The sequence below is a fragment of the Pygocentrus nattereri genome, chromosome 19, assembly GCF_015220715.1.
Source record: "Pygocentrus nattereri isolate fPygNat1 chromosome 19, fPygNat1.pri, whole genome shotgun sequence".
In the NCBI taxonomy this organism is placed as follows: Eukaryota; Metazoa; Chordata; class Actinopteri; order Characiformes; family Serrasalmidae; genus Pygocentrus; species Pygocentrus nattereri.
Genome location: NC_051229.1, coordinates 11,619,010 through 11,646,377, shown reverse-complemented (window position 1 = coordinate 11,646,377; position 27,368 = coordinate 11,619,010). Strand labels below are relative to the sequence as shown.

General features: G+C 37.3%; 1 protein-coding gene across 2 annotated transcripts; it reads right to left on the bottom strand.

Moving 5' to 3' along the window:
- Positions 1 to 1,940: 1,940 nt before the first annotated feature.
- On the bottom strand, positions 1,941 to 27,368 carry LOC108433069 (GRAM domain-containing protein 2B-like). Of its 2 annotated transcripts, none has more exons than XM_017707369.2 (13): positions 27,247 to 27,368; positions 21,143 to 21,292; positions 20,212 to 20,269; positions 18,938 to 19,010; positions 17,588 to 17,691; positions 16,839 to 16,937; positions 16,235 to 16,306; positions 13,718 to 13,786; positions 12,296 to 12,413; positions 10,868 to 10,945; positions 6,630 to 6,729; positions 4,745 to 4,852; positions 1,941 to 3,145 (listed from the first exon to the last, which is right to left on the bottom strand). In XM_017707369.2, exons 1-13 carry the CDS (start codon positions 27,294 to 27,296, stop codon positions 3,130 to 3,132), a joined length of 1,095 nt encoding a protein of 364 aa, XP_017562858.1. In that variant the 5' UTR covers positions 27,297 to 27,368; the 3' UTR covers positions 1,941 to 3,129. The 2 variants fall into 2 exon arrangements, with proteins under 2 accessions (XP_017562858.1, XP_017562859.1); XM_017707370.2 differs by lacking the exon at positions 27,247 to 27,368 and adding an exon at positions 22,734 to 22,907.

Below are 27,368 nucleotides of genomic sequence, written 5' to 3'. Positions count from 1 at the left end.
TTTTAACTCCTGTTTTGGAAACACCTTTTCCACTAAATCTCCTTTGACTGTCCTCTTTTATGATAGGCACATGTATGAAAACACCAAAGAGCCGACATGAGCAGTGACAAATGCTGATTACATCATGCTGACTTTTGCGGAAAATGCTTTGCAGACAAGTGTATGAATTACATCTTATTACATAAACGTTAAGAGCATCTTTTTCCTTCTCCTGAAAAGTTACCAATTTGGAGATGGATGGAAGTGACGCTGCACACGTACTAACATAGAATGACCACGAGATGGCGACATTTTCACATTTTAAATGAACAGACAGTCTTGACTGCAGTGGGTTTACCACAGGGCTTTTCTCGTTGCAGTGAAATGTGGTCCTGGAGATCCGTGTTCTGCACATGTATGTCTCTTCTAACAGTCAGAGCAAAGGAAATGCAAAATGTGCAGATTTTTTGTTCAAGCAGCCATGCAGTACTAAAGACGCTACAGGTACAGTATATATCCAAAAATATGTAAACAAGAAATCTGTTTCTTCTGAAATCAGTGGTGTTTAATCTATGTTTGTTTATTTATTTTGCCACAAGAGCAAGAGATGCTGGATGATTGTGATACAGAACTAAACACTAAATTTTTTATGTTTAGTATTTTTTTATGGCATCACAGTTCTTTAACAAATGCATTTGAGTTTTTAGCAACCCATAAGTGGTTCCTTGTGTCAGAGATTGCTGCCTTTATTATTATTATTATTTGGTGCCTTTATTTTGAAGAATATAATCTTAAGCATCTTCTTATGCTTAAATTTAGGGGGGGCAACATGTCAATTATAATACAATATTTGAGGATAATCAATATGCATCATGTTTTTTTGATAACCTTAGGTTTGTGTGTGTGCATTATACAAGCTGTGTGTAGAAATGCTTATTTTTGAGTATTTTTATTTGTTTAAATTTTTTGCCAAAAATAGTGGGAAAAAACAAAGCAATTTTACTGTACATAAGATCATGGATAAAACAGAAAATCGTAAAATATGGTCATAAAACAGCATGTTCAAAAAGCTGCTGATCATCAGCTTACAATTAATATCAACAGTTCAGCTTTCTCTGATAATGGAGACTGATGTAACTACAAAATGTATTCATGAGCAGATTTACAGTAGGTCTATTTCAGAGCATGTTTACATTTGTGTTTATATGTACAGCAGAGCAAACAAACCATTAAAGACACAAAGAAAACATGAAAAGGGTACGGCTTTGTAAATAGTGAAAGTTGATCTAGGATGATAATGTTCATAATGTATTATTATGTTGTAAAAAACAAAACAAAACAAAGAAAAGACTCTAGATCAGTGTAGCTACAGTACGGCTTCTCCAAAACAGTTGGTTAGCTAACTAGGGCTCCAGACTAACAACGTCCCATCACCCAGGGGCCAGTAAAAGTGTCCACAGGATGATGTTTAAACCATTTTAGAACTTCAGGGACAATTAATGTAATGACAATGAACACAATTCTGTACATCATAGTCATGGCAGCACGGCTTGTCTTCTGTCTCCCCAGCCATGTCACCACACTGCTGCGCTCCCATCACTGGCTTCCTGTAGCTGCACGCAGGTTTAAAAACCTAATGCTTGCCTATGAAGCCAAAAATGGACCAGCTCCTCCCTACTTGATGCCAATGGTGAAATCTCGAACTGTACTACAAGCCTGGCTCTCACCGTCTTCAAACGCAGACTGAGGACACATCCCTTTACACAGCACTTAAATGAGCATTGAATTAAATATTGACTGTAATGTACTGCACTTACGTACTGTATTGTATTGTTCGGTGTTCCGCTTTGTTCCTTTTTTTTCCTTGCGGTATCAACAGTGACTTTTTCTTTCTAGCAGTATCTGAGCCCAGGACTGGCTTTCTCTCTACCCTATTGGTAACTAGCAAAGATACTTTCTCTAGATAGACAAAGCACTTCTTGTAAGTCGCTCTGGATAAGAGCATCTGCTAAATGCTGTAAATGTAAATGTCATAAAATCATGAATGTTCCAGCCATCCATGCCCACCTTAAATGTAGCAATGCTTTAGAGTTTTTGCAAGAAAACCTAAACACAATTTCAATTTACAGATTTCTTTCGCATTTCTGGAAAGCAGTTTGTTACAAGGAATAAAGTGATGCTTGAAAATATTCTGTATTTTGTTACAGAGCTTTTGATACACACCGTACATACTGTATAAATGTATTTATGGACCATAGATGTGTTTGTGTTCATCGTGTGAGTGTGTATGCGTGCATGCATGTGTGATAAACATGTGTTGTGCATATTCCTGTCTGACATCTGTCGTTTGGAAACCTGTAGTGCGGTTTTCCAGAAATTCTACAGCAAAGTGTAAATTTTCACAGTATTTTTTGAGGCACAATTCTAAAAAGGTTAGCCTGGAGCCCAGAGTTCTAAGCAACTAACCCTCCATTTCAATACTGGTTTTAATATGCCCTCTTCTACCTCACCTCACCACTCAGAAATGTGCAACACATACATGAGTGGCATAAGGACAGCAGGGACTAGGTTTCAATAGAAACCTAATAAAAGTCTTCATCTGTTGCTCTTTTTCTGTTATGTTGTTGCTAGCTGTGTGGCTCTTAGCTCAGCAAGCTAGAAGCGAATGGTAATCATCATTTTATGGGGGTTTAAAAGATAAATGCGGCTTCTCTTTCTCTTAGGGATCATCTAACAGACAACACAGTAATGGACCAGCTCTTATAACAGAGATGGGCGTGGCGCTGGGCATAATGTGGCATGGGGAAACGAGAAGTAAACGCTGACGAGGACATTAAAAACGTTACTGAAATGGAGGGCATCAGAAGATCTTCACATTGTATTAATTCTTCTTTTGGTTTTGTCACAGTAACTGCTTGGCAGAGCTTTCCCAAAAAAAATGCAATGAGCTATTCAGGACACAGCTGGAGCCGGAGTATACCTGCGGCGAATGCAGCCTGCTGTGTTTCTGGATCAGCTCATGCTGTCTATGAAGACATCTTGTTGAGCTGCATTTAAAAATGTGGAGGTTTCTTGGTTTTAAAAATGTGGAGGTTTCTTGGTTTTATTTGGTCTTCCAATGTCCTTCAGCCTCTTCATGCAGACACAGAATTATGTTTTCTTGTACCTATGGAAGTTGAAAAGGGATTAATTAAAGAAAAACTTACACATACACTTACTACTACCTACCTGTTCACTCTCCATAGAATATTAGGGAAGTGAATCTGAACTCACAACAATGTGGCTCAATTTGATTAATTTCTTTAAATCATCATAGTGCATGATGAAATATCAGATTTCACTACAATTTGATCTGATTTTATGAGTGAGAATATTTTCTTGAATACACTGTGATTATAAAAACTATTTACCAACCCTGCTTATTTATTTATATAGATTTTTATATTTCTGTACATGTCTACCTATGATTGTGTTCTCAGAGGTGTAAACACTATTAGCTACTATTTCATCCAAATTTTACATTTCCATATACGAAACGCTGCAGACAGATACACCAATGTTTAGATTCAATAAGAGGTTTGCACGTCAGCTCATAACTCGGTACCCTCTATTTAGCATCAGGGGTTAGCACAGTGGTCGCAGCCTATATCATGAAAAGCGAAATTCTTCACCAATCAGAAACAGCACTACCCACATGTTGTGCATGTGAACAACAATTTAGTGGTAGAGCTACTTTGCACATGAAGACAGGAGCAACTTCATAATTATCATATGACCAGCACAATATAAACTGCTGCTTGGCTCACATGCTTTTAGTATGGAAGCCCATTTCCATCATGTAGAATTTCTTTTAAACTTCCCCTGGCTTAAATTGTGACTCTTTGGATCAAAATAATGACTTCTTTTCCTGACATTGTGTCTTCGTAACCTGACTCAAAAAAAATTGGTTTACTTGTTGAGAAAGTACAGCATCCCATCATGTTGTTAGTACTTTTCTATGAAGTTTCTAAAAGCAGTGGGCACAAATAAAACACCCCTGTCAGTAATGAGTAACCTTAAGGTAGTTGAATTCACTAATGTATTAAAAGCAATCCAAAACTAAAATGGGAAACCTGAGTACACAACATGTAAATACAGTCAGTTCACATTCATTTGTCAGATTTAAGATTTTTGTTTATAAATGTGTCAGAAACTATGTGGATGACCGTAATAAATGAGACAATCAAGCTCCAAGTTTATGAAGCATTTTTATGTGTTTGTGCTCACTTAAAATGTATTTTAGCATGAAGCACTGTTTGTCACTATAACATAAATGCATGACTTCAGGAGCAGCTTTGTTTCTGAAGCATGTGTGAGGAAGCACTCAGTGTGCCCTGTCCCAGCCAGTTTGATGTTTCCACAGACAATGTAAAATGTATTTCATTATTCAAATACTTTAGCTTTTTAAATAGGATACCCAGCCATGCTCTGCATTTTTTTAAAAACTTTATTTACACCCAACAGGGCTGCTTTGATATGAGGAAAAGGGCCGAGCTTTGATTCAAAATTATTGGGAAAAAATCTCACTACATTAATTCACATTAAAGCATTTTTCCCTTGACGTGTAAATATACCAGTTCTGAAATATGTGGTCTTGTTACAACAGTGACATGTGTTTCTGTCTCATGCGATGTGGCGCATGTGATGCATGTACAGGTCTAAAGATGGAATGTGATATAAGTATCTGTGCGCAGGAGTGTCTGTGTGTGTGTATGCGGGTACTCACTCTCTCTGTAGGCTAAACTCGGACATTGCTCCCAGTGTATTCAGCTGCTCTTCCAAAGCTATGATGCGCAGACCAATGTAACCGGACGTCAGGAGCAGGAGTGCCACTCTGCAAGTACATACAAACACACAGCTGAGTGCACAGTAGGACATATTATAATAAAACCAGTCACACTGCATGATCCAAAACAAGTCTACTAAACTGATCTGAATCTTGTACAGTGATCTCTAATGCACAGTTAGTCTTAGGAACTTTAACGTTTACAGGTATGCAGTAAGCCCAGCCTAAGTCATTCTCCATTGGGTGCACTGAATGCATCCCTCTTCCTTTATTGTTTCAGCAAGCTAACACATCTCCTACAGAGAACTTCCCATTTTAATGCACAATTAAGAGTTTATCTGCTGAACATCTCTGCAGAGGATGTTTACGTTATTAAAGTAAAAATAAGTTATCTGACCGGGGGCGTATACATTTCTGCATACTTTATATTTTATGTGGAAGTGATGCTACAAAAGATGACAGTAAAAAAATATACCCATACAACAAAGTACCACTTAACATTATGGGCTCATTATGACTATAAAAGTCCATGGTCATAAATACATAAGAATGTAATGTCATTGAATGCATCAGTTTGCTACACAGAAATCAAAGTTTTCTGTTTAACTACAGGTTTAACCACTTTTAGAAGTTACTGTCCATCTAAAACGGTTATCATGTTTGTTAAGTGGCCAGCATTACTTCTGTTGTGCTAATTGATGTTCCAATTTAGGATTTCAGTTTCATTGTAAATAGCATTTGGCACAGCAGGCATATATATGTTAAAACATCAACCAGCCTGAACTGACTCACCACATCAGATATAACTGTGGAAGGAGTGCTATTGTACTCAAGACAATGTCCGAGTGTTCCCAAATTACTGCATATGACCAGTCAACCAGTCAAGTGTTTCCTTTAAATCAGCCTCAGCATAGTAGACAGTTCCCAGTTTCATCAGGTTCATTTAAGGCGTCAGACGTCAACTCAATAATGAATTGACTTGAATTTATATATTTATAAATATATAAATACACACACACACACACACACACACACATATATATATAAACAGGCTTATTTACATTTTTAACACTCCCTGTCTAATGTATTTTCACTTAGGAAATCATAAACACAACTTTGACCAGGATGACCAAACTTTTTCATTTGACTATTTGTATCAAAATTGAGGCATCATTTTATGTTACAGTTACACAAAAACAGCCCAGCTACTATTTAATGTGCATTAATTCATGTGCTTCCTTCCAATACTTTCAAGTGACAAGTATTAAATATTTAGCGAAGAACACAGAGTAGTGCTGTGGAACTTGAATGAATCTCTGCAGACTTTATTTCCAAAATGAAGTTTTAATTATTTCTGTAAGACACCAGAGACAGAGGCTTTTATTCTGTGTGCCTCCTTTAGCTGATGACTGTGTGTCTTTAGTACGTCAGAACAAATGGAGGGATAAAGGAAGCACCAGTTAAGTGCTCAGTAAAGTGATGGAAGTGACAGAAGAGAGCAAAACACAACCTAAAATCCATTTAGAGCACGAATACTGATCTTTATTGTCTTGAACATAGCAGGAGATCATATAATCGCATGAAAAAGTTTGAACATGCCTGGTCAAGTTACATGCTTTTTGTTTTTAAGTGATCATCCTCTACAGGGAACAAACTTAAATTTCTTTCGTCCAACTATTTTGCTCAGTTTTAATTTATTTGCATATTAACACATATAGCAAAATATAAAATGTGCCTGAGGTCCACTTGTAATGATATTATGGGAATATAATATTATTGTCTAAATTGTCATAAGTTTGTATAATGTAAAAAATGTATGACTCACAGTACAAGGTAGATGATGAAGACCTTGCTGATGTTGGTTGTCCTGCTCATGGAGAGGAATGATTTGATCTTCTCTGTTACCATGGTGACCCAGGAGACAGCTATTCAGAGAACAAGTGGTAAGAACATGCCAAGTCTCTGCCTCTCAGAATGAATAAATTGGAATTTTTGTGTGTGCGTGTGTGTGAAGAAAGGGCACTTCACCCTGTGTCCTCATCCTATATATATATATATATATATATATATATATATATATATATATATATATATATATATATGTATATATATATATATATGTATATATATATGTATATATATATATATATATATATATATATATATATATATATATATATAGCGCCGCTGTCAGAAGAAAAACTCGTATCTCCATTTTTGTTGTTTTTGAGTTTTTGACATAATTTGAAAATGCCTGTTGTTCTTTTCTTTTGGTCCATTCATCATGAAATTGACATACAATGTAATGACCCAAAATGAAAAAATTCTGGATCCATTGACTTACATTGAAAGAAAAGTATGTTTTTACCTTCTCCTGTAAAGTTACTATTTTGGAGATATGAGGTTTTCTTTCAACAACTACATATATATATATATATATATATATATATATATATATATATATATATATATATATATATATATATATATATATATATATATAAACTTAAAGGACGGCACCACTGGACTGGAAATGTATTCTGTGGAGTAACGAATCACGCTTCTCTATCTGTTATAGCTGCTAAGAGGGACCAGATTCATGCCTATGGATTTAGAGTGGGATAGTAACTGTTGCACACATGGCAGGAGCTTTAGTCACAAAGACTGCTCATCTAGCAAGTGCTTTAAGAGAAACAGTGACTAAAGTGACATCTGCATTCAGTATTCCATGACTGGAAATTGTGATCAAACATGCAAATCCAGTTATGTTTGTGCATCAATGCAATATTTAGGGAAAACAACAGCAGCTGTTCCTCAGGTGGTAGAGAATGGTATAGCAATGTTTATCACAGAGAACAGTTCATCCACAGCTACATGGAAATATTAAATTAGGGTTGCAGTGTACAAACCCTTCATTACAAAGACATTTGGGAGTTCAGTTGTGTAAAATCACAAACACTGCTCTACAGAGATCTGGGAAAATACATGCGGATACGTGGGCAAGGGCATGTACAACATACGCCAAGTGAATGGCATAGGCATGAATATGCTTTAACCCTATAGTGAGGGGGTCTGATAACTGATATGCTGTGAGGGGCATTTTGCTGACATGGTCTGTGTCCTTTTGTGCCCTTATGAGTATGAGGTGTAATGGGTAGGCAAGCACAGTTTTACAATAGTTTAAATCATATTTAATTAACAGACAGTTCTTGGTTTCACTGGGAAATCATTCATCAAAAATAGCATTTCTTGTGGAGTCCCACAAGGTTCAGTTTTAGGGCCTTTGCTTTTCTCTTTGTACATTATCTTTTTTCAGTGGATGTCCCAAAACTTTCTATAACTAAATTATGAAAAAAACAGAAATACTGATCCTTGGTACTAAAACTTAGAGAAAAATGATTTATGGGGAAACTTGCCTCTTTAGCTTCATAAAAAAAATCCCGAAGTACAAAACTAGGATGCAATCTTAGACTCTTAGCTCTGTAAATATAAATGTAAAAACGCAGTCAATAAAGTAGCTTTTTTAATCATATGAAAAATATTGCAAAAGTTCAGCCTTTTTTATCTGAGGGCAACGCAGAGAAACTTGTTTGTGCATTTGTTACAAGCAGAGTTGATTATTGTAATAATCTTACTGGGCTTCCTAAAATAACAACCTATCGTCTATGCCTTATACAAAATGCAGCAGTATGCATCCTAACAAAAACAAAAAAAAAGAGATCGCATCACTCAAGTTTTGACAGAACTACACCGGCTACTTGTATCTTTCAGGATAGGTTTTAAAGTTCTGCCACTAGTTTTTAAGGCTTTCAATGATGTAGTACCCACTTACAACACAGAATGTATGTCTGTTTATGTTCCAACACATGATCCTAGATCTGCAGATATTGGCCTTCTGCAAATACCTTCCGTAACATATAGATAACATGGAGAGGCCTCTTTCAGTTATTCTACTTCTAATCTATGGAACGTTATGCGTTTTATTAGACAGTCAAGCTCAGTGTCCACTTTTAAGAAGCATTTAAAAACGTCTCTCTTTAACTCAGCCTTTAATTGAAATTCTGGACCTCTTTGACATTTATTCTTTAATTTAATACGTACCATTTTCTTATATGATTTTAAACGAATAGACATAGTTTCTTCTATTACATTTACTTTGAGCTGTCATCAGTAGAAAAGTGCTCTATAAAAATATATATTAATATTCACAGGGCACAGGGGGTCACTGTGAATGAATATGAAAATTATGTAATGTGCTTTGGTCTTCACAGTCATCAGCCCCCCATTTCAACACTGGTTTTAACAAGCCCTTTTCTACTTGGCTTCCTCATTTCCCCTTGTGTAAATAACCTGGTGGCCATCAATTTTTCAAACTTTCTTCATAATTAAATGTTTGAGATGGAAACAAAGTCAGAATTGTTTGATGTAAAATGCTCCGCTCTAGAGAAAGATATTCAGAATAAGAATTTATCAGTCAGAATTGCTCACAGTGGTGGTGATAGGAACCAGTCCTATTGTTTAATGTCTCTAAAAGCTCCCTCACAGAAAGTTAATACACAAAATGGTTATGAATACACTGTCTAATGCCCAAGACATTAAAGTTTTGGCCTAAAATGTCTTGTTCATCCATTTATTTTAATCAATTCATGGTGTGGGGTACATGCAGGGTGTTGTAAGGCAAAATAGCCCCATAACACGCAAAAACTGAAAAGACAAGTGTAGGTTCACTGGCAGTTTTGGATAGTAAATAAAATGGTAATAATTGTGTTGTAGACATGATGACCCCAGTTTTCTGTCACCACTACTGTGAAGAAATCTGTAACTTTCTCTGTAGTGAGCCATTTTACATTAAACCACTCTGAATGACTTTCTTTAAATTTATTCCCCTTTTAAGGGCCATTCCATTACTTTATTAGCTCATATGAAGGGTGTTAGATGACCCTACAGATGGGTGAGGGGTCGAGTGGACAAAACTGTTCATAGCTGTAAGCTGTTTAAAAATGTCTTACAATTCCAAACTATAACATTCTATTTGCTGGGCTTTAAGTTATGAACTGCTCCATCTGTGATACATGACTGCTGATACAGATTCATCACTCTGCTAACTGGCTCATTAGCGTGCAAAAGGCTACACAACTGACAATAACAAAAAGAAAGGCATTACAACTTGGTTATAAACCAAGTTAAGAGCCAGGCAAAGCTATAAATCATATGTTATGTGCATTATGCTCAAATTTCTCAAAAAAAAAAAAGTGATCTCAGATCTCAACCCAGCTGAACACCAGCGGTAGATTTTGGATTATCATGTTAGACAGCACTCCCCTTCACATGAAGGAGGCTCGGTCAGAGTTGAAAAAATCAGATTTGCATGTGTACACAGCTCTGACAACACATTAGATCTGTGGCACATTAAGGTAAAAAAATAAGATTTGTGCCACTTCAGTTTACAGGCTTTCCTTTCTCACCCGCATAATGCATATATAATACATACGGGACATACACTCACTGGCCACTTTATTAGTTACACCTTCCTAGTAAAATGATGGACCCCCTTTTGCCTTCAGAACTGTCTTAATTCTTCATGTCATACTTTCAACAAGGTGTTGGAAACGTTCCTCAGAGATTTTGGTTGGTTATTTGAGTTACTGTTGCCTTTCTATCATCTGGAACCAGTCTGCCCATTGTCCTCTGACCTCTCACATCAACAAGTTGTTTTCGTCCACACAACCGTCGCTCCCTGGATATTTTCTCTTTTTTGGACCGTTCTCTGTAAACCCTAGAGATGGATGTGTGTGAAAATCCCAGTAGATTAGCAGTTTCTGAAATACTCAGACCAGCTCATCTGGCACCAACAACCACGGCACGTTAAAAGTCACTTAAAATCACCTTTCTTCCCCGTTCTGATGCTCGGTTTAAACTTCAACAAATTGTCTTGACCACCTCTACATGCCTAAATGCACTGAGTTGCGGCCATGTGATTGGCTGATTAGCTATTTGTGTTAACAAGTACCTAATAAAGTGTACCTAATAAAGTGACCAGTGAGTGTATCTGCTCATGCTTACCTGCTGTTTCCTCCTCTTCTGTAGAGTGTCCGTCTCTGCTGGTGCTGCTGCGTGTCGTGGAGCTACTTGTTGCTTGACCTGTAAGAGTGGTCACCGTAAGTCATCATGACATCTTAAATAACACAGTTTTACAAAGCATATAAAAACACAAACCTAAGACCAATAATTATGTCAAGCCCTCTAAGTCAGCATGATTCATTTCTAAGCGTCAGTCATATTTCCTGTCCTGCAGTATTTCTGCACTCAATTATAATCCAACTCTACCACACAATTAAGCTCATGATGGGTTTTCTAAGAATCTAAACAACTGAATCACAAGTGTTAAAGGAAGATTCTGGTTTTCATGCTCATGTTCTTGCTTGGTGTCACGGAAGAACTAGATGTTCCTCTCATAGAGGTAGTAGAAAAATGTCTTTTCATAGTTCCTTTCTTTCATAGTTCCTAATCTTTTATGGCAATATAAGAGTTCTCTCATAACCAACAGACAGTCATGTCAATTAAATGAGTTAGTTCAGATGACAAAATCTGTTACTTGTAATAACAGCATGTATTTTTCACAATAACTATCATTCTGCAGAGCACTGGTTGCTAAGTAACGACTCTACACTCCAGCTAACCATTACTTGGTTTTCTTTTTTAGCACCTATAAACACAGAAGAACAGAAAATGGATACATTAAATAACTTGTGTAAGATAATGTTTGACCTTCAGCCCATTTGGTCAGATTCTATAGACTCAGACTGAGGATGTATTGTTGCTCCTAAGCAAGCTTTTCAGTCGGCAGCTATGATTGTTACAACTGAACAAACTGGAAATAGGCAAAAATGAACAAAATCCAGCAACGAAGACGGGCTGGAAAAGGCTTTACAGACTGGAACAAAACATTCCGGTTTATGTGTCAAACGCTGAAAAGGCTGAGCAGAACCTGATATGGTGGCAGTTTGACCTTAAAAAAAAAAAAAAACATTTTTCACATGACAGGTGCAAAATCCACGTGTTTTACAAGTAATCACACATTTTTTCACATGTGAGCCACTTTGCTTTAGTATTATTTTGTATAAATGTTATTAAAAGCAATAGAACACCTTGTGTTCGGCCTGTGCCTGTGATCAAATCACAACTATGTTATCATTTGCAATAACACATTCCCTCTGGTGGTCCATTGCTTAATTAATAATATTTTAGTTCCGACTGGCTGAAAAACATTCTGTCCATGTTGGAAGTGCTAACTATGGCCAGTTTACATGCAACTTTTTTACAGCAGAAACTGCAGTATATATTTGAAACAATGTTTGTTTTACTATTTTCTTTTTTAGAAAAATATCGATTCAACACGCGTGTGTGTGTGTGTGTGTATGTGTATGTGTGTGTGTCTCTCTCTCTCTCAGCTTTTTTAAGTATGAGTGGGAAGGAAATGAAGGTGCTGACCATTTGGGATGTCGGTGACTGAGAGGGAGGACAAGGTGCTGCCCAGACTTTTGTCATGCTCTGGGTTAGAGAACCTGCGTTGATCTGTACTGTCTTCCTGACTGGAGTGGCTGGAAATCTACAAGCAGATGACATCATCAGCATATTCAACATATCATTAGCAACTCTCAAATGAACAGCAAAGCAACAAATGCGCTAAACAACCAAAACAGAACAAAGTCAAAGATACCTAGAGAATTAGTAGCATCAGTGGCCAAAGTTGAAAGGAGTAAAACAGATTACTTGAAATGAGTATTTACTTTTTTCACCAAGTATTATCGTCTGAAATCACACAGCAACGTACATAATTCAAATTTCTAATAAGTACAACCCCAATTCCAATGAAGTTGGGACGTTGTGTAAAACATAAATAAAAACAGAATACGATGATTTGCAAATCCTTTTCAACCTATATTCAGTTGAATACACTACAAAGACAAGATATTTAATGTTCAGAGAGATAAACTTTATTGTTTTTTGCAAATATCTTCATTGGAATTGGGGTTGTACTTGTACTTAGGAAATGTCACTGAAAAGATGTGTTTAGATGCATGTTGTGTGGAAACATGAAGCACAACCATGTGATCTTTTAAGGAGAACTTGAAATTTCTGCAAAATTCAATGACTGCGATGTAAACAAAGTCTGTTGAGTTTCTTCATTTGAAATGATGAACTATGAAGAAACTTGCTGACTCAGATTTCTTTACTGTGGTGGTGACAGGAACCTGGGTTCACAATATCTAAAGCACAAATATGGAATATGAGCCTACATGTCTTATGTGTTTTTTCACTATAATATCAATAGTGATAAAATGGTGGAACATTTTTTCTTGGAATATCAGTTTTAGGGAAAAACCTTATCACAAAACTACTTAGTGCAATAGCCTCTTATAAGAGCTTTTAGAGGCATTAAACTTTGGTTTCTACCACCATGGCTGAAAACAAATCTGAATTGTTAAGTTTTGAATGACTACTAACATCTGCAGAACATTGGGGAAAAAATCTGGAATTTGAAGTTGATTTAAAAGAATGGTGACACTATCACAAAATATTACCCTCTACTTCTATTAGTGAAATGTCCTCTTTGTACTTCTGGTCAACATAATTTTCTTTGAAGACCACATGGTAGCACTTAAATACATTAAACACACATTGAAATGTATGCGCCATGAAGTAAATAAGATGCATCAACAAAATAAAGTCAGAATCTGATGGACGAAACAGGCACAGAGGGGAACAGCACTCTCATTTTTGTGCTGGAGAGAACTGGAGAGCAGAAGACGTAGCAAGATACACTAGTTTAGCTGCAGCATAGTGTATCTTGGTACACTGATGCTGTGAACTATTTATTTGAAGTTCCTGTTCTTTTAGTTGGATTCTTACTGTGTCAGTTTCCAGTTCATGGCTGTTTACTGGAGAAGACATTAGATGGCTGCTGTTGGCACTTACAGTCTGAAAAGAGAACAGGAGAACAGACGTTATGTTTCACAGCTCACACCCAACCTGGTTTACGTTTTCAAACATAATTTAAATCTAATATACATTTAAAAATATGACTTCAAACCTTTTTAAAACATCACCCCAGCAATTTGTCAGTGGTTCTGTTCCTTCACTAATCATTTTCACTTAATAGGACAGAGATGTTGTGAACACATCATGTCAACTAACATACACACATTTTTGTTTCTTGTTTGATTTGCAAGGCAATGACATATTAAAGTAATGACACTGATCAGTCACAGAATCTTTAACCAGAACATCTTGAGTTGGCTTTGCACAGTGAAACGTCTGTGCAACTTTAGTTGCTTGAAACCTACAGGAAACGCAGCTTGCCCAGTTGCACCAGCTTGCCCAGTTGCACCAGCTTGCCCAGTTGCACGTAACACTAACAGCTGTTTCAATAACGGCTTTTGTCACCATTTACTCCTCTTTAACATTCAGTTATTGTGAACTGCATAGCTAGATTCATTGTTTTCTCTCTGGATGTTCCCTAATTTCTCACTGCACTCAGGTCCAAACCATATCAAATATTACAGAGACAGAGATGCACTCCGTTATCTTCTTGTGCTTCTAGGACAGGATAAGCAACACAACTACAGCTGTAACAGCTACTTAAATATTAATTTTCAAAGGCTAAAGATACACAGAGCTGAATATATATATATATATATATATATATATATATATATATATATATATAGTGAAGGACCGTAGATGGACAGAGAAAATACAGAAAAGAACAGCGATGACAGCTTGAAAATGAATGTTATATGAAGGCTAATAAAAAATTATTCAAACAAATCTATATATATATATATATATATATAGTTCATGTTGAGACTTGACCGTGCGCGGCGTCTCTCATTAAGAGTAGAGGAGGAAGTTTCTGTGTTTACATGCAGATTTCTGCCAGTCCGACTGAAAACAGTCGGATTACAGGTTCAGACTGAGGTGTTTATTCTCACTCTGATCAACAATCTGATGAAAATCTTCGTTTACACGCTCGCTACAAGTAATCCGATACAAAATGACGCGCATGCGTGGAGTAGCACTTACAGTGAACATTACAATGACAGCGAAAATCACATGATGTCCAGTTGGTGTGAGATGACTTTCCAGTTGGCGCGTTTGTGTTTTAACTGCTTTAAACTGACGTCAGACTCAGAAAAACGTCCTTCACATGTCCTTATAAAGGAAGCGGCGAGAGGAAGATGTCGTGCTCTGAGACACAGAAGCTGGACGTCCGTCCCACCGCCGTCTTTAACGCTCAGAGCATAAACTTCGCCGCGCATGCGCAGAACGTACTTACCCATTCTGATTGGAGAGTAATCGGATTCAGGCGTTTACACGGCTATTATTCTTCTATCTAACGGATTATTTACAGGATCACCCACCTCGTTCAATCGGATAGAAATTGTATTCTGAATGGCCTCAATCGGACTAGACTATTCTGATTGAGGTGTTTACATGGACGTATTCTATTCCGACTGAGCTATTAGTCGGATTATTAACGGATTATTAGGCTGCATGTAAACGTTTACATGCTGTTTACACAGCTGTGGCACTGTGGTATGACACTACACGTCTTTAATGAAGTCAAACTTTGTGTAATTTATTTTTGTTTGTGCAGTAATGTGAAGTCCTATAGGCTGTGACTGAATACAACTTCAGCACAATTGACGTTTTATTTAGTTTTTATTTTCTTTTGTTACACATATCTGAACTGAGACACAGTATGTGACTACATGTCTTATATTTGAGACTACAGCTCCCTAATCTATTACAAATCCAATTTTGTGTTATATAGGTTAAGTTTTACTGCCTAGTATGTGAGTGAATAAAACTCCCTTGCAGTTTTCTCTTGTCCCAGCAGTTTATAACATACATACATTTAACATAAAATGTGTTCACCATTCTAATGGTAACATTTCACGTAAAAATTCTTATTTTCTATAACATTTACATAGATAAAAAAAATGTGATTAATCGCGATTAACTATATGAAATTCTGAGATTAATCACGATAGTTTTTTTATCGTTTGACAGCCCCAATATATATATATATAAAATAACATTACACCTCACTTAGTGGCAAGAACAACAGTGTACCAAAACAAGCTATTAATATGACTATCTAGTGGAGGAATAAATGTATTTGTTGCGTGCAACTTGGATTTCTTTTTTCATTGCTTTGCACTGAAACTATGTTGCATGCAACATGCAACTAGTTGCACGAAAGTTTCACCATATAAAGCCAGCCTTAAGTTTGCTAATGAATTTTGAATTGTAAAATTATATATATATATATATATAATTATATTTATTTTTAAATTTTGTACACAATAACCAGCTTTCTTATCATAAGGCAAGAAAACCAAAGCACTCCAAAACATTGCATACCTGTAGCTGTGGACACAGTGACTGCAAGAGTTTGAAACATGCATCTCGATTCCGCAATGACACAAACAGGTACTGGAAAACACAGAGACTAGGGTAAGACTAGAAGCAACACTAAGAACAGTACCTCTGACTTTAACTGCACTTGAAAGTTAAAATGTCAAATAAGTGTCACTTCTGCTTCCCTCAGATTTGCACTACACACTTTCATAATTCACACACATGTAGAGTTTTCACCCTAACATCTCTGACCAGTTTATAAAGATCATTTTTAAAGGGTCCATATAATTGAAAACTAATGTTTTTTTACTTTTTATGGAACAGAATTGGATGTACCATGTAAACATTGTTAAAGTTTCTTAATGTTTCAATCGTAATGCAAGCAAACCAAGCCACTAGTGTTTTTCAATGAGGCACAATCCAGGACAGTCAATCACATCAGTCTTTGTGGGTGAAGACTTTGAAAGTGGTAATGAATGAATGAATTATGATTGTTCTTGTACATAAAATAAATACAAGTGGAGAAGGAAGTCACAAGAAAATGGTAGGATATGGGCCTTTTACATTTTTTGCAAATCTGTAAAGCCATAATATAAAAAGCTCAAACCTTCTCTCCACTGTTGGTGAGAATTTCGATTGCGTTGGGTACAACCCGTGCCACGTTCTTTTTCTTTACATACTGTACTGCAGAAGCATGAATCACAACCTGGGAGAAAGGGGAGCATTAATTTACAACTGGTGCATTTTCAATATATCTATGACAGTTTTAGGGTGGTTTTAAGGATTTTACCCAGAGTTTTACAGACATAAACAAAATTTTACATATTAACACTTATGCCATCTTTCACATTACAACTTTTTTAGCAGAAGTGGCGGATATTCATCTTCTGCCCACATTGTTTAATTGGAAAACGCATCAGAATTGATGCGAAGAAGTTCACAATTGCATACACTTTTCCACTTGCTGTGAGGTTAAAACCTACCTCACGAATAACATTAAACCATAATTAAGAACAAAATGCTACACGCCGTGGCTCACACACTGCAAAAGTGATATCAAAAGGAAGCCAAAACAACATAAATAAATCTGAAATTAAGAACGCCCTCTAAATGCATGTGTTTTGACATAACTGAGCTGTGTACTACAATTTCTCATTAGGTTGAAAGGGAGATTTTTACTCTAAAACCTGTTCTGCCCAGCCACAGCTGCAATTAAAGAGTGCATGTGTAAGCGGAGCATTGGACAGGTCAGTTAGGTCATTCTTGTTGCGATGGCTGCATTGTCAAATAAACAAACGTAATATAAAGGCTGTTTGTGCCTTCGCTGTGTACTGGGTTGGATCTTCTTGGTCTTACCTTGGTCTCCTTCAGCAGAACTGAAGAGTGGAAACATACATGCTGCTCTGACACGTACATCTTTCCATGATAGAGCACCTCCTTTTGAATGGCACAGGTGAATGCTGGGATGGAAAAACACACACTATTACCACCACAGCGCTCTACTACAGGGATTTTCCTCTGCTGTGCTGAGTTTACCAGGACCTTCCAGCCTGGTGTTTTCCAGCTCTAAAGCACCTCTGCAATTAGCAAGTCAGAGTTGAACCAGGTGGGTTGAATCAGAGCGGGAAAACAGCCATCCCCCAGGAACACTTCTGAGAACCACTGTTGTAGGCTGCATCCAGAACCACATTGTACCATATAAAATAGTATGTCAAAACAGCACAAAACAAATATTACCGCATTCAGCACTGTAGCATGTGCAATATGGCAGTATGTGATTTTAGATGCAACATAATTTCCATGTAACTTGACGGTTTACAAAGCAATTTAAAAACAAAAGTTGCATGCAACACATTCTATTACTCCACTAGTTGGTCAAATTAGCATCTTGTATTTGTTGATAAAGTGTGTCATTCTCACTATAAAGTCTTCCAGGTGCAATTTACATATTTGCAGACTTTTTATAATTTCTGTATATTTTTTACAGCTGTCGTTCTTCTTTTCCTATTCCTCTTTTATATCTGTATAATTTGTCTTATTTATCTGTCTGTGGTTATTTACTATATAATTGAATTTTTTATTTGTTGTGAAAATTCATGTTTAAGTAGCCTTACAGTTATAGTTTACTTGATGTCTCCATCATTCTGTCCTAGATGCACAACAGCCCATCTCAGTCTCTCCTTCTGTAATAATTCTTTTGGATCCCAAATAAATCTGAGCTGTGTGTAAAATTAGAGTGGCAAGAGGGGAGAAAATAAATTAAGCTATGTAAATCAACAGCTAGAATAAACAGCTTATAAGTATAAGAATAAACAGTTTAAACAGCTGTTAGCTTCGACAAACTCGTGTTTGCTGTCATGACCATTCCATTGATCTGATAAAACGTTTCAAGTATGTTGTTTGACGTGATCCTGTGATCCATGCTTTGGGTTTTGTTTGGTCATTGAGCTGAACAACTATTACAGCTGAGTTTCAAGTGAGTTTCAGGATTCTTTACATTTTATATTTATATAAATGTAGGTTTCAAGCAACTATTTGAATCAGTGTTTCACCATGTAAAGTCAGCTTTTGGGTTAGATGGCATGCCTAGCATTTGAAATGACCTTATTGGGTTCAGGGCAAACTGGGGGGAGAAATAACTTTCTGACCGGTCAAAAAAAACCTCAGGAACTAGGATGAGAGACACTGCAGTGAATCAAAACTCACCAAGAGTCAATTCCTCTGTCTCAGAAATCTCCGGGAAATGTTTCTGGAATGTTTTATTGTGGTTCTTAAAGCTCTGTGCAGAGAGAAAGTGAAAACAGTTCATGTAATAGTAAAGATTATTCTGGCCAAACAGAATTAACCTAATAAAATATGTTTAAAAGTTACTGGCGGTCAGTTTGTTTGGGTCTGAACTGAACTGATGAAAGTATGCAGTAAGTGGTTTTACTTTGGGTTCTGTGGTAATTCATGCAGCAAAGTTGCCAGCGTTAAATCAACACAATGTTTAGTTTACAGGGAAAACAAAGAGATTTGATAGTTAAAAAACTGTAAATATTGATAACGAGAAACAAGATAATGAGAAATAGGGTAAAAAAAATGAAACAATTTTAAATATAGAAAAAACACTTCTTGCTGTACCATAAAGAGGTTTAGCTAATCTATTAAACGATATAGATATTGAAAAATAATAAAAACTAATGTCTGTTATACATTCCCCTCCCACCAACTTCACCTATAATCAGGAGAAAACACTCAGTTAGCTCAGTGACATTTCCTCATAACACAGTTTATTCAGAAATGTCACAGTACAGAAAAAAAATGCGTTTTCAGTTTCACTCCACCGATCAAGTGCTGTGTACTATACCAATAAGTGCATTCTGTTTACAGCACTAGAGTTAATCTCTCACTATACTAGAGATTCTTAAATGGTCACATAAATGGTGTTATAGGTTACCTGCACTGTAGTTAACTGCACTTAGTTTTGTTACAGAAATATTACTGGAGAAGTTAGCATGCACTTATGTATTTATAGAGACTGGAGATAAACAAATCGCTGCTGTTAGAACATCTCGTTTTGCCCTTTTTTTAGTTGATGACATAATTGAAAATGCCTGTTGGCATTTCCACCGCATATTTTAATGACAAGTGGATCAGAAGAAATGGTCTGAAATTACCTTGGAAAGGTCAGGTTGTATTGACGTACATTAAAAGTATAGTAGGTTTTTTATTCTCCTGTAAAGTTAGCATTTGAGAAAAAAGATGACAAAACTACAATCAAGGCTGAGAAGACAACCATGAATGCTAACCAGACCTCTTTACAAGACTGCAGTGTTAGCATGCATTATTAACATGTTGATTTACTGTGTAGAAACACTATGTCTTGCTCTTTGCTGACTTTACATCACTCATCATTCCTTTTATCAATCTGAAAATGAAACTGGGGTGTGTCAGTTACTTTCAAATAAACATTTAAAAAAACTAAGAAGAGAACTCACATTACGACTGAACAGTCCATCTATGCGATCAATCCCCTCCTCCTCTATGGTGGTAGTCCTGTTGGACAAATTGAAATGTATTTATATCAAATAGTGGAATAGTAACGGCTCAGAAGATTTCAGTCTTCTTTGACAACAGCACGGCACGGCACAGCACATCTAGCATGTCTGATTCATCAGAATCAGTGCTTGATCATCAAGCACTTAAAGATGTGTCATGCGTCAGATTTAGGCAGAGCAGCTAGTGCTAAATGTAAGTGAATGAAATGACAGTAGACCAGATCTCTTTTAGATTGGCTTTACACGGTGACACTTTCATGCATCTAGCATGTTGGGAGTTGCTTGCAACTTCTGTGCAACTTGGCAGCTACACAAAGCAATCTCCTTCACGTAGGTCTCAAGCAACTAAAGTTGCATTAAAGCTTTACTGTATAAAGGCAGCCTTATGCAATAATGTAAACATCTCTGCTTTAGTTGTCATCATGAAATGATCGCAAGAGTTTAGTTTAGCTTATACTGGCTCCTCTCTTATTTCCAAATTGCTAACTACTTATAAAATGGAATAAAATATTCTTAAAGGGACAAAGGGGCATGTGGCATATTAATGTACCAATACCTCTTATGGTTAATCTTTACATGACCATTACTCTTCATCCTCTTTTGTTCCAGGCTGTTTTTTTAAGACTGAGTTGTGAAAGAAATAAACACTCTTTATAACTTCAACATGACATCACAAAAACAATGGATTCAAAATGAGTAATGATGTTCTGAACATATTTTATAATCTGTTATTTTCATTTAACTTTCAACCACTGTGATGCTGTTTCAGGAGAAATTAAATGCAACATTAGCATTTCAAATACAATATATGATACAATCCACTACAAATGTAGTGGATGTGTCACAATTAACATATACAAAATGTACTAACTGCATAGAGCTGCTTCTGTGGAGGTCTCTGCTGATGTCAAGGAGCTCTAGATGTGCTTCATCTAGACCACGGCCCTTCGTTCCATCAGTGCTCCTTCTCATTTTACAGCCTTTGGTCTTCCCTAGGAGTCCTCCGTTGTCTGGGGAATAACTAGAGCAGGGGAAGGAGATATGGTCACTGGCACACACCCCCAAATGAAACTGCTATTTTAAGGAAGAAATGCATCCTGTGGATTATACTCTGCTTCAGTGCTTCAATTACATTACGGTTTTTATCTGAATTGGTTTGGGCTACATTTAAATGGGTTCAAGTCATTTTCATCCGCTGTAGCTGAACAGGTGTAATTCAATTCACAGCAGCTTTTACAGGTAATTTCTGTAATTCTCCATGTGAACTGGAATCCGCTTATATCGCCTCCATTTGAGTGAGGCACAGTACACTCAGGTTTTCCTCAGGAAAAGAGCTTTTTGGTCGACTCAGGTTCTGTGGGCTTCGTCACTCTTACGAGCCCCTTCCAAATCTTCACTTGCGGAGATTTTGCCTCAGTGAACTTAAGTCATAGATACATGCATCTATACTCACTAATAAAGCATCAATAATTAGTGATTCACTGAAACAGTGACAGTTGTGGGTTTTTAACCAATGGAGGAATTTTTACTTTTTTGGGAAAAATAAAAAGATTAAATGGGACTAAAACGAAAACTAAAAGGGTCAATGACCAACAAACAATTTGAATGATTATGAAAAGAGGAATCATCCATTTAAACTAGTTTTGTTTCCTTCACTCTCCTGGGCTGGTCAGCACAGATGTGTTCAAATAGTTTGAGCTGCAGCAGATAAACGGTGAAAAAAAGTTGGCTACAAGGAGCTGTTTGACCGTATCTATGTGGGAGACTAAACAAGAGAATTATAATCTCTGTTTACACAAAGTTTCAAGAAAAGATACACCAAAAAACTTTAAATACACAACACCCTGCTCGATATGCTGAATACAGCAAAACAACAGAAGCAGAAAGGAAAGTTGCAGTGAGAACAACAATACTACAAAAATTGGAGCTTAAATCTGATGGCTTTAGACATAGCACTTTCTGGAAAGCTTATCAGATTTCTATACACATTCAAGCACTGCTACAAACTAAAAGGTACACGTAATCCACAAAAAAGGAGCACCTGCTTGGTCAAATCATCGGCTTTAAGATGTCCAGTTCCAGCACTGAAATCGTCAACAGTATTTTAACTCATTTAATGTTAATGTCAGGTGGTAATAAACGGACTCAAAAGCAGAAATTAGCCCTTCCGAGTGTTACATGATTAACTGTTAGATTATTAGCATACAGACTGCATACATTCTTAAAAATGAAGGTGCCACAAAGGCTTGTTTGGTGTGAACCCTAAAGAAACTTTCAATGGAAGGTTCTTCAAAGCAGCATTTTTGTAAATGAAATTTGTGTGTGAAATTTTTTAATTTTAGAGAACCTTTACAAAATGTAAAGGTCATTTGCCAATAAAGGTTATTACTAGATATATATGTTCTACAGCCCAAGCCAAGAACTTCACTTTTTAAAGAGTATAGCGATCAACAAGACCTTACCGTGCAGCCCTTTGTCAAGAAGGTAATGAAATGTGTTGCTCAAGGGTAAAATGTGTACGTCGACAAGGTCACCACACAAATGGTTTATTAACCGTCAGCTCCCTCAACTCCTGCCTCCCTAACCGGTATGAGGAAAAATGCTACCTAATACCAGCTCTCCACTTGACACCCATGTCCAATGATTCACGCCTATGTGAATGTTTTTTGAATTCACATTTGCATTTATACTCGAGCAAGCAGCAGTGTGGTTCAGCCTCACTGAACACTACGCTCTAAAGCTTTCTAAATGTTGAGGAACCTGTTTTCACTTTTTTCCAGGTGACAGCCAAACACCTGATACGATCATCAGGCCATAATGTGGATCTTGTGAGAACGGCACTACTTTCAAATTGACAGAAATGTCATTCCTGTATGTTCAATTCTTTATACAAAGAAGAAGGATGAAGACTGGATGCACCAGCATTCTTGTAGCGGGAAGAATGGGAGTGGATCTTGCTTTTTCACTGTCTAGGTGCAAGCAAGTAGGTCTAAATTAGGATCACACTGAAAATGAAAGCACAGTGATGTTACAGTAATCAGCCGAGCTATCATGCAATATCCTGCAGTAGTACTGAACTTTATTGAACTGTCAGGCATTACAGCCATTAACAGCCTGTTGTGCTGAGAACACGAGCTGCTCCTTTATTTGATCTGCAGATTTTCTTGTTTTTTGTCCGTTTTCTTTTTTCAGTAATGCCTTCTTGACAGCCACACATCCTTTCAGACCCATGGCTGTTGAGCTGTCTTCTCACAGTGAAAACAGAAAGAAAGACCTGTGGAGTGGAGCTTGATTTTCTACTCTCCCTTAAAGTGCCGTTTAAGATTAAGAGACCCTTATTAGTCCCACAACGGGGAAATTTCACCTCTGCATTTAACCCATCTGTGAAGTGAAACACCACATACACTCTAGTGAGCACACACACACTAGGGGGCAGTGAGCACACTTGCCCAGAGCGGTGGGCAGCCCAATCCGCAGCGCCCGGGGAGCAGTTGGGGGTTAGTTGTCTTGCTCAAGGACACCTCAGTCATGGACTGTCGGCTCTGGGGATCAAACCAGCGACCTTCCGGTCACAAGGCTGGATCCCTAACCCCCAGCCCATGACTGCCCCACAACTGATGGGGACAGTTTTTGTGGCCAGCTGCCAGGTCTCGTACAGCTGGTAGGAGTTTATTTTCTTTGTATATATTGAAAATGTTTTGGAAACTTTTTCAGGAAATATCTCCTGAAAAAATGAAAAACTTTCTCTCTACCTGTGTTTTTCTACCTACATACTACTATATTTTCCCTCAGTGGAACATTTTGTTAGACATATGTTAACTAGATACTTTCCACCATCTGTTTTGTCCTAGCTAATGTGCTATTGCAATAGCCTCCTAGCTAACCTGATGACATGTTAATATCATGCTGACCCACACATAGTCTCTCCCTCTCCTTACCAAGCCCTTCATCAATTACATTAAAATAATGCGTAAACCGTTTCATTTTGGTTCTTCTAGCCGTTTATTCCTCATTTGCCAATTCCCAGTACTTCTGTTGGTCCATTCATCACAAAACATTCACATAATCCGTAGGGCAGCTGGTGTTTTCAAATGGTGTTTAAAAATGACAAAAATTTGGTATGACATCAATGATGCCCTTTGTCTAATCAGAACCTCTGTTGAAAAGTATTGCCAATATAATGAGATGCTCTGAAGCCGCTGCACGTGAGCCCTTATGCCCGAAGCCAAACATCAAACAGAGGGGTATAATCCACCCCCCATGCCCCCAGCACTGGGCTGTGGAGCAGTGGGACTGTGTTATCTAGAGTAATGGAGCTCCAGCCAATACCTCTGGGATGAGATGGAGCTCTAGCCAATACCTCTAGGATGAGCTGGAGTGATGCAGAACTAATTATCCAACATCAATACCTGACCTCACTAATGCTGTTCTGGCTGACTGCAATCAAATCCACTTCACAGCAATGTTCCAACAGCTAATGTCAAGCCTTCCCAGAAGAGTACAGCATGTTACTGCAGTAAAAGGGGATAAACAGGTGTCAATACACCGAACACAGTGTACATGTAATTCTGTTAACTAGCACATCCAAGAACACATTTAAACCTACTGCAGCTGGCAGGCCACCTTCAAAGTCAGGACTAGCCTCAAGGGGAGAAAATCCTCAGAACAGCTTAACCTCTTTCAATCAAACCAGACTGCAGGCTCCCATAGGGGTCAGTCCACATCGGTCACCGCAGCAATAAATAAGCTGTCACATACCTTCCACCACACTGCACTACACTGATTGATATAGAGTGACAGAAAACACAAAGGCGTTTTAGTATTTATGCTTGTTATGTATTTGTAACAAACAAAGTTGCCCATTTGCTTTCGACATTCCTTTCAACTTCAACAGTGCTTTACCAGCATGACAAAAAATTATATGTTTTTATTGCCTCTCAGTAACGTCACAAACACAATTGAAACATTTTTTATGTTTCTGTTGTTCTAAAAATGGCCAATTCCTACTCGCTAGCCAAGTATTCCTCTATCACACAATGCTACCAGGCTGGGAGCTATATCCTAACAATAATGCCCCCACAAAACAGAAGACCCTCAAGATGTAAATTTTAAGACACGTCACTTACTGTGGGTTTAACATATGACACCAAGGTGTCAATGTAAAAGTTTTTTGTCTATTAGACAAATGCTGAACATCTGTGTCCACCTTTACTAGTTACTAGCTTAGTCACATCGTATTTCATCTCTTACTTGTTAACTAAAAATCAGCGAGTTTGTATTAGTTAGTTAGCTGATAAATTCACTAAACAATGTGGAAAGTTTTATTCCATTAAATCTATATGAGCAGAGACTCGCAGCTGTGCCATGTTGCCTGGTTATCTGTTACCTGGTGCCAGAGAGCTACCCTACCCTTCTTTCCGAAGGAGCTTCTCCTTCAGTGCGTGGTAGCCTTACCCAGCCCTGGTCTTGGACTAAACAGGGCTGGATAAGGATGACTCGTAAATGGTAGAGCGAGCATCACAGCAAACACTCTCTCTCTTCCGATTAATGTGACCTCAACACCAAGATACTTTTGGGAAACTGAGCTAAGATACAACACCATACTGTAACACACAGGTAGAGCCCTCTTGTGGAGAACAAAGAGTTTAGAAATCTCAAGTGTCTTCAATTTGAATGTAAATTGCTACAGAAATGCTCATTTGCATAAAAAATTCTGGGTAAGATGAATCGTAAATGGTGGAGCGAGTATCACAGTGAATACTGTCGTTAAGATGATTGTTAAGGGGAACACTAACGGCCAATTATGTTACACCAGCTAACAGATGCCTGCACTGGCTAGCATCATGCTATAATTGCTTTATTGCACAAATGTCATCTCGTACAAAAACATGAATATGGCTCAGGTTTTTGTCAGTTACAAAGAATTAAATCTGGTTTCTTCGGATTTAACCTAGCAAGACAAATTTACTCTATCAAAACACTTTTTCACAGAAAGAAGTCACTACCTCTGTGTTCCGTGTGATTGGTCTCTAGCGCCGACATGATTTGCTTTTTGAAAATTCACTCAATTTCAGTATTGAAAAATTACATGCTGCCCAGGTAAATGTTAAAATTGAGAGATTCCAATACGGCATTATAAGGTTTTGGGTTTGGAGAACAAACAATATGAATTACATTCAACTGCACCCAAGCTGTGAAACACAATCATGAAATAAAATGAGTGAGACTTCAAGTAAATCTCTAAGCACTTTGCCTGTTGAATTTACATAAATTTACAAATTTGCACTGTTTACTATGCATCTTTTATTACTGCACTGGAAAAGTAGCCTGAGTGTTTGTTATACTGTACTACCCTGTATTGTATAATGACAATAAAGTTGAATTGAATTAAATTGAATTAATCCATTCATGGCAGAGGGGAAGAAAGACAAAATAGACCCCACTGAAAACATATTTTAGATTCATGACTATTTTATCATCAATATGCTGTATAAAAACTCAGATGACGTGTGGCTTCACTGCTGATTTTGGATAATAAATAAAATGGCTATATTTGTGTTGTAGACATCATGACTTCTGGTTCCTGTCACCACCACTGTAATGAAATCTGAGTCTTAATAAAATGAACCATTTCAAATCAAACCACTATGAATGAGTGTTTACGTCTCAAAGGCTGACTTTTTCAGAAATTATGAAAAACTGGTGGAGTTCTCCTGTAAGCTACATGACCTGTTGTCTTGTGGAGTGAACTTAATACCAAAAGTGATGTTAGGGATGCTGTAAGTTCCTAGTCGGAGTTCTCCTGTGAAAGAGTAGCCTAGTGCAGGTGTCTAGGGTACAAACTGTTGAATGCAGAGTGCGGCTGCTTGTCCGATGATCTTCACCATCAAAACAATCCGTTAAGTTTATAGTCCCACTTAAGCCACAGGATTTAAATGGCTGTTAGCATAACGATGCTAAACGTGACTCACTCACCCCAGACTGTCCAGCGAAAAGCGCCTGTTAAAGTGTTTATTTCCGTTCATGGTTCCACGCAAATGAAATCTTCATTAAACACACATAAAGCTCAGCGCAGCTCTTACTGTCCGACTTTCTCC